Raw genomic sequence first — 14,542 nt, 5'->3', positions numbered from 1 at the left:
GCAAATACCCTTACACAGAAAATAAGAACTCCCCGTTTTTAAAATAGAAGTAGAATTTACCCTTCTACAGGCTTGTTTTAATTACTTTAATTGACTAAAGGGGAAATCTTAATTATAATTTCTAACATTCATGAGTTTGGGTGATGAAAGCTGTGTGTGTGTGTGTGTGTGTGTGTGTTGTGTTGTGTTGTGTTGTGTTGTGTTTTAGTATCAACCACATATTTCACTTATTTAACTTGTACCCAGGAATCTTAGGAGGAAAGCCAAGCAGACAGGATGGTGGTCCAGCCCTTGGAAGGGATGAGTAGTGCTTCTGGGTACTAGTACTTCTTGAGCTGAGGGTACTTATATTAGTGTGATACTTTTCTGTATATTTGTCATTATTTTGATAATAAGGGTTTTTAAATTTTTGTGTAAGGAGTTTTTTAATTGTATCTTCAGTTTGTTTATATAGAGAAATAGTAGTGCTAATTTATTGATGGCTAATCTTACAGATTCCCCTTAACTTTGGGTATAGTTGGAATTTTCTTTGGGCCACCAGCCAGCTCCCAAAAAAAGGCATAGAGACTTATTACTAATTATGAATTCTTCACGTTAGCTTAGGCTTGTCCCATTCACTCTTTTAATTTAACCTGTTTCTATTCATCTGCATTTCTCCTCTAGTGTTTTTACCTTTCTTTCATTCTATATGTTCTACTTTCCTGATTCCTCCATGTCTGGCTGACCCCTGGGGTCTATCTGGCATCTCTTTGCTTTCCCTGAGCCTAAATGTCTCCTCTTACTTACTCTTCCTACCCAGAAGTTCTGCTTATACTTCCTCCTCCTTCGCTATTGGCCATTCAGCTTATTAGACTAGTCTGGTGCCTTAGACAGGCCAAGGTAAAACAGCAACATATCTTTATATAATTAAACAAATGCAGTACATCTTTGCGTAGTTAAACAAATACTCCAAAAACATTTAGGGTGCTAGTGATTTGAATCTTTTTCTATTCTTTTTTTGTCTTTTGTTTTTGTTTTTTGGAGACAGGGTTTCTCTGTATAGCCCTGGCTGTCCTGGAACTCACTCTGTAGATCAAGCTGGCCTCAAACTCACAGAGACTCACCTGCCTCTGCCTCCTGAGTGCTGGGATTAAAGGCATGCGCCACCACTGTCCAGCATTCTATAAATTTTTAAAAAGGTATTAAAGATGACATCATCTAAAAATAATAAGTGTTTTACAACATTTTCCTCCAATGTTTAAACCTTTTCCCTGTGTACACTGTTCCTTCTTTTCAGCTAGGATCTTTAGTGATACATTAGACAGCTGGGCTTTGTTTGTATAAATTGTGTCAAACAGTAGATGTGATAATGGACATCTCTGATTTTTTGACTCCTAGAGATTATGCAGATAATTCCTGCATTACTATGCATTTATAGGCTTCTAGAACAGAAGTTTATTAAAGAATTGTCTTCCTAGTTGATGGAGTTCTTATCATAAGAGATGATCAGCTTTTTTTTTGTTGTTTTTGTTTTGTTTTTTTGTTTTTTTCGAGACAGGGTTTCTCTGTGTAGCTTTAGAGCCTAACCTGGCACTTGCTCTGGAGACCAGGCTGGCTTCAAACTCACAGAGATCTGCCTGCCTCTGCCTCCCGAGTGCTGGGATTAAAGGTGTGTGCCACCAACGCCGGCAAGGGATGATCAGTTTTACCACCTGCCTCTGTATTAGTAGAGTGTTCTTGCTTTGGTCCATTTCTCTCTCTTGTAGTTTTTATATCTACGTTCATTAGCTAAGTAAGACTATTATCTGTCTGTCTTGTTCCTTGGTTGTTAAACAGTTTATATTTATATTAGGAATTGTTACTAAAGTTTGAACCTATCTAAAGTGATCCAAGCTAGGCTTTCTTCAGAAAGAAAAATTTATCAGTTCAGTATTTTTAAAACTAAATTTACCATAAATTTTTTTCTTGTAATTGTGGGGGCCCATACAAGGGGACCAACAGGTAGCATTGAAACTCATGGAATGCACCTTGGCAGTTGGCAAAGCTATGCCAGAGTGAGCCTCGGAGGGGCGAAGCCTGAGGACTGGGCATCCTGAGACCTCATGCTGCTATTGAGCATAGCCTTCTCAGTCATTACATCCCTCATAATCTATGGGTTGTATGAAAACTCTCAGGGTGATTCAACCACCACCCTTAGAAAGAATTGAGACACATAGAATTGTAAGGTTAGCTTATGGTATTTTTGTTAATGGCTTTAAAGTAGGAAAATCTTGAGAAACAATTTAAAAGTTTAGAAAGGCACATGATTGAGTGAGGGACTTGTTGAGGTCGGGGAACAAAAACAATGACAGCCTGGCTACTGCTGGCTGATGTACCTTTCTTGCTAGGATGGGTTGATGATCAAGAGTGTTATTAATTCCTTGTACCCATTTCTACCCTCAGCTTCCGGATATTTAAAAAAAAAAAAAAAAACTGTTAATGAGTGGGTATGCACCTCGAGGACTTCAAGTAGAACTGACTGTGTTTCATATATTAAAGTTTAGATTTGTGATTCTTTTAAGATTTCTTATAAGATTACCTTTTGAAATAAATAATAAAATGATTGATCCTTTCTTTGTAACTGCAAAATGCAGTCTGCCAGTAAAAGAACTGGCTGAGAAACTTGTTTTTCATCTCTAATACATGAAATGTTTAATTACATAAGGGATATGGAAAACGTGCTGTTCTTTACTTGTATTTATTGTAATCATTCACTTGAAAATAGGATGTAATGGGGCTGGAGAGATGGCTCAGAGGCTAAGAGCACCGACTGCTCTTCCAAAGGTCCTGAGTTCAATTCTCAGCAACCACATGGTGGCTCACAACCATCTGTAATGAGATCTGGTGCCCTCTTCTGGTGTGCAGATATATATGGGAGCAGAATGTTGTATACATAATAAATAAAATCTTTAAAAAAGAAAATAGAATGTAATGACATTGTAATTTTTACATTGCTTGAAAGATTTTGCTGGGGTATATAAGATGTAAGGGAAATAAAGTTAGCTAGAAGGAAGAAATCAAGAGAGACAGAAGGGATACATCAGTGTAGAAGAACAAAACAGAAAAAGAGTAGTAGAACAAGCAACAAAAAAAAAATAATAAGAACTAAGCCTTGGCCTGCAGAAAAGTCCTCATGTGTCTGTCTGTCCAGTAGTTCACCTGCTTTGCATTTCCTCTTTAGTTTCTCTGACCTGCTGAAGGCTTGCCATTCATCAGCACACTAGGTGAAGTCCTGACATGCTTGTTGTATGTGTGTGCTTGTGCTTGCGTGCGTGTGTGCATGTTTCCCATTTGAGCCTGCCCCAGAGAACTGTTTTACTCCCTCAGATAGAAAAGTCAAGTTGAGTGATTAGTTCACCAGCTCAGTGGATCTCTCTCAATCCCTGAGCTGCTGAAAGCTGGTCCGCATGGCAGCAATATGTAACAATTTGGGTACTCTGCAGAACTTAACTGTTTCAGATAGATTTAATTTTTTAAATACTTACTTGTCTGAAATTATGTTTTGTTTACTTAAATTTTGTGTTTTAAACATTTTGTGTGTTTGTGGTATATGTATTTCTGTTGCGTGCATGTGTGCACACACACATGGGCCCCAGAGATCACCTTCTGTTATCTTGTTTTTACTCTCCATCTTATTTTTAGGACAGTGAGAGCCAAGAGTTTTCTGTTTAGGCTAGACTAGCTTGCCAGTTAGTCAGTCCCCAGTATCTACTTGTCTAGCTGTCTTCTAGCACTGGGCTATAGACATGAGCCATTTACCCAGCTTTTGCATATGTGCTGGAGATCTGAACTTGGGTCCTTGTGCTTGCTTAGCAAGCTCTTTCTTCACGCAACCATCTCACTCGCCCCAGTTTTTCTCATTATTGTTCTGTCTTTATAGGCTTTATTAAGATTAATAAACTAATTAGAACTATCTTTTGTTTCTTATTTTCCCTTAATTTATAAATTCTTTAGGTAATTTTTACTTTCTCTTTTTCTTTCATCTTATTTAAATATTAAGACATACTAACTTGTACATAAAAACAAATTATATATAAATGGAAAATCATGTATTTCAGGGTTTTTTAAAATTTATTTTTATTGTGTGCATTGGTGTTTTCCGCTGGGTCCCAGAATTATAGACAGTTCCATGTGGGTGCAGGGAGTTGAACCTTGGTCCTCTGGAATAGCAGTCAGTGCTCTTAACCACTGAGCCATCTCTCCAGCCTCTCATATAGTATTTCAATGCATGTATAAGTTGTATATATATTTTTTTACATGTATGGGTGTTAAGCCTGCATGTATATATGTGTATCATATGCCTGCCTGGTGTCCTTAGAGGCCAGATGAGGGTGCCAGATTCTCTGGAACAGGAGTTACAGATGGTTATGAGTGGGTATTGGAAATCAAACACCCATGTCCACTGGAAGAGCATCAGTGTTCTTAACTGCTAAGCCATCTCTTTAGTCCTTAAAAAAAAAAAAAGGATTTTGTGGCATAAACAAGGTTGGCCTGGAACTTGGTCATCTTCCTGAGATAGTCTCCCAGTACTGGGATGACAGGCATGTGCCACCAAGCCTAGCTTGTTTACTTTTTATAAATCACCAGTAAGCCAAGTGGGTGGTGGTGGCACACACCTTTGATCCCAGCACTCAGGAGGCAGAGACATGGGGGGATCTCTGTGAGTTCAAAGCCAGCCCGGTCTACAAAGTGAGTTTCAGCACAGTCAGAGCTACACAGGAAACACTGTCTTGAAAAACCAAAATAAAATAAAATATAAAAATAAAAATTGTATTTAATCCAGTGGTTTTTAATTTCACAGTTGTTTGCGCAGCTTTACTGTTAATTTCAGGACATTTTTATCCTGCATAGGTTTTTGTTTTGATGTATCTGTTCATTCCTAGGGCTAGCTGAACTTTGGGTCTCTGTAATGAACTTAAGATTTTTTGTTTGTTTTTTTACTCTTATCACAGCACCTCTGGAAGCTAATGGTAGAGGAATCAGACTTACTGGGTCAGCTGAAGGTAATAAGTGATATTCTTTTAAATCTTGGGATAACTGTGGAAAACACTCTTGCCTAGACTCATTGTTCTTACTCGGGCAAGGAAATTATATTTGATGCTACAAATCTTCTGAATCCTGAAGATTCAAGTTTACTTTCTTCTGTTGTGATCTAAATGCCATCAAATACATAGAGTCCTCCTGTTTTGAATGGCTGCTCTGTAATCATCTTTAAAATACTAAGCCTGTGTCTTTCAGACTGATAGCATCAGCCCCTATGTATCTAATTCTCTCGGGTAGTAAAGGCCTCAAGGCTCTGATTTACTGAACTGTACATTGAAATTCTGTTCTGATTTACTGAACTGTACATTGAAATTCTTTCCTCAGATCATTAAAGACTTTTACCTTCTGGGACGAGGAGAACTGTTCCAGGCCTTCATTGACACAGCTCAACACATGTTAAAAACACCACCCACTGCAGTAACAGAGCATGGTAATTGTCCTATGGCCCTGAGAATAAACAGCTTGCTCAAGTTGCTGGGTGTTTCTTGGCTGATGTGTTGTACATTGTATGTTTGCCTGCACAGGCCAGAAGAATGAGAACTTGAGTCACAAGTTTATGAGCTGCCATGTGGGTGTGTGGAAGGGAACCTCGGTCCTCTGAAAAAGCAGCCAGTGCTCTTAACTATCAGTGCTCTAGCCATCACACCCTATTTTTATCTTATAAATAATAATGGAAGCCGGGTGGTGGTGGTGCTTGCCTTTAATCCCAGCCTTTGGGAGTTGGAAGCCAGCATGGACTACAGAGCAAGTTCCAGGACAGGCTTCAAAGCTACAGAGAAACCCTGTCTCAAAAAACAAAAAACAAACAAAAATGGAAACCCAGCCTGGGAAAGCCTAGTTATAGCTATAACTCTCTTGTGCTTGGGGTATTACTGGCTGTCAGGACAAGTAAAGCAAAGGTCTTCAGTACTGTTAAGACTTTTTTCCTTACCTTTGATGCCCCCCCCCAACACACACATACACAAAACAGCCTAGCCTGGTTTCTAGCAGCAAATTAAAGAAGTCTAGTGAAGTGCTTAGTTTTATTTGGCCCTCCCCATGTCACATGGCTATCACTGTAACAGTGAAGTGAGGTGTTAGGATATGTCTCGTTCAGCAAAGTGTCTTCCCCTTGGCCAGTTAATGGCTGCCTCCACCCAGACACAAGAAGAGAATGTAGTAAGGATCCAAGCCAAGAAAAAGAAAATGGGAGGGAAATGGAGAGGTTTGTTTTTATAGTTTAATGAGACAATAGATAACTACTGTGCTTTTTTGTTACAGATACCAGAAAAGCCAGTTCAGACTCACTTAAGCAAATAAATAAAAAGGATAGATTTTATTCTCATAATCTCATATGTGATGGTTTTGGGTAAAACCTAATTATCTTTGTCTTCTTAGCAGGCAGGGTAGGCTCTATCCAGTGGTTTTCAACATTCCTAATGATGTGACGCCCAATCATAAAATTATTTTTGTTGCTACTTCATTACTAATTTTGCTACTGTTATGAGTCATGATGTCCATATCTGATATACAGGATATCTTATTTGCAACCTCTGTGAAAGGGTTGTTCAATCCCCAACCACTGCTCTTGCCAGATTTATGTTTCTAAAACTGAAGAACTACATTTTTTCAAAGTCTGAAGAGAGCCTCTGGGTTGGCCTGAATTAGAGCAAGTCTATAAATAAAACAACCAAAAGGTCAGCTGTCATGACCCATTGATCATGCTGCCTTCCCAAGAATTGGGTATTGCCAACCCCGCTGACACTACAGGAATTGTACTGATCAGGGGTGATTCTCTTATTATTGTTAATAAGGACAAGGAGAAATTAATGCTGGACAGACAGAAGTCACATATGTCCTGGCCCTAGCTGAGCCCTACTGTTGCTTTCCTGTGCTCTTTCTGGCAGATGTGAATGTGGCCTTTCAACAGTCCGCACACAAGGTGCTGCTAGATGATGACAACCTTCTCCCTCTGTTGCACTTGACAATTGAGTATCATGGAAAGGACCACAAAGGTTTGTTAGTCTCCTATTGCCTCCTCGCTGCATCTTCTTGTTTTCATAATTTCCCTTCACAGAAACTGTAGTTTGGACCTTAGGGATCACCTAATCTAGTTCTCTAATTTTTTTTTAAGATTTATTAATTTATTATGTATACAGTGTTCTGCCTATATGTAGGTCGGTAGGTCAGAGAGGGCACAGATCTCATTACAGATGGTTGTGAGCCACCATGTGGTTGCTGGGAATTGAACTCAGGACCTCTGGAAGAGCAGCCAGTGCTCTTATCCTCTGAGCCATCTCTCCAGCCCCTAGTTCTCTAATTTTGTACAAGAACACAATTCCAGAAAGGTTCAGGTGCTCTGTCCACAGGTTTTTGAAATCACATCTGTATTTTTGTTTAAGATTCCTCTCAGCAAAGCCCTCACAGGAGGTTCCTCCCCTTTACTTCTGTTGCCTCTCAATGCTGCTGTTTAGCACCACTGGTGTCTCATTTGATGTGTGCAGTTCATCTTGCTCTCTCTGGTTCTAATTAACCAAGTTATTTTTCATTATCTTCTTATCCATAGCAGATGCCACCCAGCCAAGAGAAGGGCCTTCTCGGGAAACGTCCCCCCGGGAAGCCCCTGCTTCCGGGTGGGCTGCTCTAGGTCTCTCCTACAAAGTACAGTGGCCACTGCATATTCTCTTCACCCCAGCTGTCTTGGAAAAGTGAGTAGTTGTGAGTTTCTCCCAGTAAGTATTACCCACCTTACATCCAAAGGAAGCAGTAAGTGAACAGATACGATTGGCGGAAGCAACCTGTCATCCAGCTGGTTTCTATACTGGTTAAGCTAGAGGTTGCAGACTCACCCGTCTGCAGGAGCCTACACAGGGGTTCTAGTTTGTTTTCTGTTGCTATGAAAAAGATTATGATGAAAAGCTATGTGGGAAGAAAGGACTTATTTGGTGTATATATCTAGATAACAGTTCTTCATTGAGGGAAGTCAGTGTAGAAATCCATGCAGGAACAGAGGCAGAAACCACAGAGGAATGCTTCTTACTGGCTTACTCCTGTTTGCTCAGTTTTCTTTCTTACACATCCCAGACCCACCTGTCCAGGTGTGGTGTCACCCACATCAATCATCAGTCAAGAAGAAAATACTCCACAGGTTTGCCCAGGGAAATCCAATGAAGGCAGTTCCTTAACTAAAGCTCCTTCTTCCTAGGTAACTCCAGCTTGTGTCAAGTTGACCAAAAAACAAAAACAAACAAGCAGCTCACATTAATAAGTGAAGTGACAGCCATGAAACAATAGGGAATGGTAAGGACTTGAATGAATGGGAAGGCATATAGCCACTTAGAATCATCAGACTAGGCTGGAGAAAAGACTATGAATAAAGGTGAAGACCAAAGTTCAGATCCCCAATGAAGCGTGTGTCCATGCCTGTAGTCCCAGAATTTCTGCTATGAGATAGGAGGAAGAGACAGGGGAGTATCAGTAAGTACACAAGCAAGCCAGTTTAACATAAACAGAGGCAAGCAGCAAAAATACCCTGTCTCAAACCAAGGTGTAGGGGGATGTCTAATTTGGCATTCACATGATTGCCAGGGCATATGCCCACCTGCATTCACTCACACAAAATGACACCTTTAAGATTTTTTTTTTTTTTGTAATGTGTCTTTGTTTGTGCATATGCATGCTGGTTCCCATGGAGGCCAGAACTGGAGATGGTACAATTGTGAGGCACTCAGTATCAGTGCTAGCAACTAAATCCGGTCTCTAAAAGAGCCACAAGTGCTCTTAACCACTGAGCCATCTCTCGCCCCCAGACTTTGAGACAGGGTTTCTATATGTAACCCTGGCTGTCCTGGAACTCACTTTGTAGACCAGGCTGGCCTCAAATTCAGAGGTCTGCTTGTCTGTTCCCCAAGCACTGAGATTAAAGGTATACACTACCATGACTGGCCCAGATTTCTCTTTTTAACTGACAAGTAATAAGCAATTGTAGGCTTATTATTTGTAGATTAGTTTGTAGTCTCAAATATGAAGTCTCAGGTAACACACTGAGTTCTAGCACTTGCCTATTCCATCAGTCCTTAGAAGTTACCCCTGATTTTTATGATTTGTTGTTGATGATGTTAATTTACTTGGGACCCTTATGTTAGTTAGATTTCTGTTGCTGTGATAAAGACTATGACCAAAGGGATAGGGTTTTATTTCAGGTTGTAGCATATAACATCAGGAAGGAAAGTCAGAGCAGGAATCTGGAGGCACAAACTGAAGCAGAACGCATGGAGGAATGCTGCTTACTGGCTTGCTGCTCATGGCTCATTCAGCTTCCTTTTTATACAACTCAGGACCTCAAAGGGATGGTACCAACCACTGTGGGCTGGGCCCTGTGACGTCAGTCCTTAATTAACAAAGTGCCCCACAGACTGCCTACACATCACTCTAAGAAGACATTTTCTTGTAGGTGGATTTTTCTGTCCTTCCTGCCAGCTCCCACTCTCCACAAGGAGGCTTAATTATAATAGCTCAGCCAATAGCTTAGGCTCATTTCTAACTAGGTCTTATAATGTAAATTAACACATTTCTATTAATTTACTTACTGCCTCATGGCTTTATTACCTTTACTCTGCCCATGTTGCTTTCCTGCTTCTTGTGTCTGGCTGGCAACTCCTTACGACTCCACCCTTCTTTTCAGTGTCCTCTCTGCCCCGAAAATCCTGCCTGGCTATTGGCCCTTCAATTTTTTATTAAACTTATCAGAGTGACAAATCTTCAGAGTGTACAAAAAGATGATTCCACAACATTTCTCAAGTGAGGTTTCCTTTCCCAGATGACCCTAGTTTGTGTCAATTTAACTAAAAATGAATGATTCTCTTACCTACTCGGGAAGAGAACTGAGCTAGGGAGATGGAATGAGGGGCTGGACTGTGATGTGACTGATCCATTGATTACAGTCTTGTGGGACCTACTGGGACCCAGAAAGGAGAAGAGAGAAGCACACTGCACCCTCAGAAAGGGTGAGGAAACCATTCTTACTGTGGCTACAGGAGTGAGGAAAAGACCATCTCTTTTCAGCCTTCCCCCTCCAGCTTCCTTGTTCTTCATAGCATGTCTACTGTTTTAGAATAACAGAAGCTGGGCAGATTGGGTTCAAAGTAGGGAATGATGAGGCTGCTGCAGGGAGATTTCTGCAACAGGTCCAGAGGTCACAGCCCAGCTAAAGTTATACAGACCTTGTCCAGAGATTCCAACAAGTGACTACTCACAGATGCCCACAGTCCATCAAATATCGTTTTAAGATTAATGTTTTTAATATTTACTAAAATTAAAATATTTTAATATTTAAGATATTTGATTTTTAGTATTTAATATTTTTAATGTTTAATTTTTAAAAATGTGTGTATGTACATGCTTGTGTGATGTTTATGGGATGTGTGTGATGTGAGTGGCTGCAGGATTAAAAGAGGACACTGGATATCCTCTCTCATACTCCTTATTCCCTGTCACAGGCTCTCTTACTGAGGCTTAGTTATTTTGTTGTATAAATGAAATTCATTTCATTTTCTCGCCATATAATTTACTGTATAAATATGCTGTTCTTACCTACCACTCTTCTAAACTACCTGCCTTTGGAGGGAGAGAGGGGAATCCTTGTGTCTGTTGTGTGGAGGGGTGTTAGAGTAAGGTTCAGATCTCAGTGATGTTTCTGTTGTAGGTACAATGTTGTTTTCAAGTACTTACTGAGTGTACGCCGTGTCCAAGCTGAACTGCAGCACTGCTGGGCCCTCCAGATGCAGCGCAAGCACCTCAAATCTAACCAGACAGATGCAGTCAAGTGGCGCCTAAGAAATCACATGGCCTTCTTAGTAGATAATCTTCAGTACTATCTCCAGGTGTGTTCTGAGTGATGCATGGAAGAGGTGGGGAAAGGAGACTGGAAAACACTAAGAAAGGTCTTTAATTCTGTATTTGGTAAAATGCTGCAGTTGGAGAAAATTCAGGAGTTATATCACTAGGTATGTTTCTTGAAATTTTAATGGATAAAGGAATTTAGGTCTTCAGGATACTTGTTTGTCAGACATTCTGGAATTCTCAGGCATATCCAGTCTTTGATGTTGTAGCATGACATCATCATTTACAAAGTTCATACTCAGGAACCATAGAACAATTACTACCCCCATCCCAAAGAATCTCATTTTAGAATTGTGTTGCTCCTAGACTATGTGTAGCCCAAACCTATCCTTGGCTACATGTTGGACCAGCCTGTTATTGCTAACCAAGTCAGTCAGTGGAAGGGATGAGGCATGAGTGGATTAGACTGGGGTAGGGGAGAGTGGTCTGCCAAGACATTTGAAGCAATAAGAATTACACATCCATGGAGCAAGCTGGAAAGATAGCTTAGCAGTTAAGAATGCTGACTGCGTTTGCAGAGGACCCAAGTTTGGTTCTTAGCACCCACATGGTGGCTGACAACCATCAGTAACTCTAATCCCAGAGGATCTGACACCCTCTTCTACCCTCTGTGGGTATGCACCAGGTATGCATGTGGTGCACATACACACATGCAAGCAGAATTCACATAATTTTTCTTTTAATTGCACAACCATGAATGGGACTATAGCTCAATTGGTAGACTGCTTATATAGCATACAGGAAAGGTTTGAGCCCCAACCACTCAAAATGTCAGATGTGGTGGCACCAGTCTGTAATCCCAACACTTGAGAGGTAGAAGCAAGAGGATCAGAAGTTCAAGATCATCCTTTACTATACAGTGAGTTTGAGGCCAGTTTGAGCTCTATGAGACCCTGTCTCAAAAATAGAAATTAGCCGGGTGTTGGTGGAGCACGCCTTTAATCCCAGCACTCGGGAGGCAGAGGCAGGTGGATCTCTGTGCGTTCGAGGCCAGCCTGGTCTCCAGAGAGAGTGCCAGGATAGGCTCCAAAGCTGCACAGAGAAACCCGGTCTCGAATAAACCAAAAAAAAAAAAACCTTTATTGGGCTGGAGAGATGGCTCAGAGGTTAAAAGCACTGACTGCTCTTCCAGAGGTCCTGAGTTCAATTCCCAGCAACCACATGGTGGCTCACAACCATCCATTATAAGATCTGGTGCCCTCTTCTGGTGTGCAGATATACATGGAAGCATAATGTTGTATACATAATAAATAAATAAAATCTTAAAAAAAAATAGAAATTATACAACTTGTTGACACACAGCTATAACATCCACATTGGGAAGTGCCAGGAAGGAGACTCATAAAGTCTGGGCTACAGCAAGACCCTGTGTCAAAAGAAACAAATGGCAGGGAATGTAGCTCAGTGCTATAGCCTCCCCTTGCATGCACAAGGCCCCAGCAACACACACACTTTACAAGGCTCAGCAAGTGAAACATGTCTTTGGTCAGCCTAAAGTGGCTACAAGGAAGATGAGAGCTGGTAAGGTGATTGAGCAGGTGAAGGCTAGAGCTACCAAGCCTGATGACCTGAGACCTACATGGTGAAAGGAGACTCTGGAACAGACCCTGGAAAATTGTCCTTTGCCCTGCACGTGTATACTGCAGCATGAACAATTCACACACATGCATGTGCCCACGCATGCACCTATGCCTGCCCTCCCTCCTTCCCTCTTTCCCTCTCTCCCTCCCTCCCTTTCCTTTCTTTCTCTCTCCCTCGGAGATGAGAAGAACCATAAAGTAGAGCACTCGGAATGTGTCAGGCTCTAAAAAAATATTATCCATCCATCAGGTAGATGTGCTGGAGTCTCAGTTCTCACAGCTTCTTCATCAGATCAATTCTACGAGGGACTTTGAAAGCATCCGATTAGCCCACGATCACTTCCTAAGCAATTTGCTGGCCCAGTCCTTTATTTTGCTGAAACCTGTAAGTAGGAATGGTCTGTTTCCTTAACCTGCTTCTAATATGCCCCTTTAGGCTCTTGGAATTGATAAGATATGAAACTTATTAAGCTTTTTTTCAATTCCATTTTTACATTTTTGGCAACTCAAAGCAAAATAAAAAGACAGCATTAAAAGGGAGGTGGAATATTGTATCATAGGGTGTGGTGAACAAGGTTAGGGAAAAGAACCATGTATTGGGGGCTGGAGAGATGGGCCAGAGGTTAAGAGCACAGAGTTCAGTTCCCAGAGACTACATGGTGGCCCACAGATCTGGTGCCTCCTTCTGGTGTGCAGGCATACACGCAGAAAGAACACTGTATAATAAATAAATAAATAAATAAACCTAACCCCCTGGAAGAAATGACTTACTTGAAATTCAGAAATTTCCCTGACTCTGAGGGAAAACAGAATGCACTTTTTTTGTTGTTCAAAAGATTTATTTATTTACTTATTTGACATGCAGTGTTCTGCCTGAATGCCAGAAAAAGGCACCAGATCTCATTATAGATGGTTGTGAACCTCCATGTGGTTGCTGGGAGTTGAACTCAGGACCTCTGGAAAAGCAGCCAGTGCTCTTAACCACTGAGCCATCTCTCCAGCCCCCAAAATGCACTTTCTTAGAAATCTTTTGGACCAGGATCAACCAATAATTTGAAAGTTGTTTTCATAAGCACATAGTCTCTGTCACTCTGGGCATGTGTCCATCTGCAAGTACACACATTTAGTACCTTTGTGGAAGCTCTCCTCAACCCTGACTACATACTGGAGTCATCTGTGACATTGTAAAAATCTAAGGCCAGACACTCAAGTCATATGCAGATTGGGGTCCAGGCACCAGTAATTTTTAAAGCACACAAGCTGGTTCCAATCCCAAAATGAAAAATAAGAGACTGAAATAATCGTATATTATATAGTGTTTATACTTTAATCTCTGCAGTGACCAAGTTGTACTGCTCAGGGCGCCAACCATAAATGGTATAGGCTTCTTTTTGCTGCTGTTTAGGGCTGTTATTTGCCAAATCAAGGAAGAATGACTTAAGTAGCTACCATCCTAAAGGGGTCTGTGAATTGAAGAAAAACAAAAAAAAAAAAACTTGCAGTGGTAGACACTATTCTTCCACTGCATGGGTGTATCCCTGAGGAAAAGCAGAACATCAGAACAGGTCATTATAACAGGTCTTTATTGAGTGCTTACTGTATGCAAGGCACTGGGGATACAAAGAGGTATAAGTCATGGCTCTGCCCTTAAGGAGCTCACAATCTAGTTGGAAAAACAAGATGTACATACAAACGTCAGCAACAACACAGGTGGCCTGGACAGTTCCCAGTGAACAACACAGAACTACAGCAGAAAAAGGCAGAGTTCACTAAAGGCTGCAGTGAGGAAGGAGCCTTTTACAGAGTGGGGCTTGGATTGGTACTAAAGAGAAGAGAAATCCCAGGGAACAATGCTCATATATCAAGGCAAGAGCACACTCAGTGGGTCTAATAAAGGATGATGAGCTAATAGCGACTGAAGTGGATCTTTGTGTAGGGGACAGAGAAGAATGCACCTGTCCCAGGAAGGATGTTCATTCTGCATGTTGCTGGGGAGGCCCAGACAGCCTTGAAGGTGGTGG

The 14,542-nt window shown here is 41.1% G+C and overlaps 1 protein-coding gene across 11 annotated transcripts in view; it reads left to right on the top strand.

Annotated features, from left to right (window-relative positions):
• Positions 1-14,542, top strand: part of Tubgcp4 (tubulin gamma complex associated protein 4) — a 37,776-nt gene that overhangs the window by 20,711 nt on the left and 2,523 nt on the right. For 9 of the 11 annotated variants that reach the window (XM_035445999.1, XM_027422069.2, XM_027422070.2 and 6 more), the window contains 6 exons: positions 4,971-5,021; positions 5,386-5,491; positions 6,948-7,055; positions 7,607-7,748; positions 10,745-10,922; positions 12,772-12,906. In XM_035445999.1, the coding sequence (XP_035301890.1) occupies positions 4,971-5,021; positions 5,386-5,491; positions 6,948-7,055; positions 7,607-7,748; positions 10,745-10,922; positions 12,772-12,906 (720 nt within the window). The remainder of the gene's footprint in view (positions 1-4,970; positions 5,022-5,385; positions 5,492-6,947; positions 7,056-7,606; positions 7,749-10,744; positions 10,923-12,771; positions 12,907-14,542) is intronic. The other 2 variants (XM_027422067.2, XM_027422072.2) reach the window with 1 other exon arrangement.

Source organism: Cricetulus griseus, chromosome 6 (assembly GCF_003668045.3).
Source record: "Cricetulus griseus strain 17A/GY chromosome 6, alternate assembly CriGri-PICRH-1.0, whole genome shotgun sequence".
NCBI classification, from domain to species: domain Eukaryota; kingdom Metazoa; phylum Chordata; class Mammalia; order Rodentia; family Cricetidae; genus Cricetulus; species Cricetulus griseus.
The sequence above is the reverse complement of the archived record's forward strand: the minus strand, read 5'-3'. Positions and strand labels throughout refer to the sequence as shown.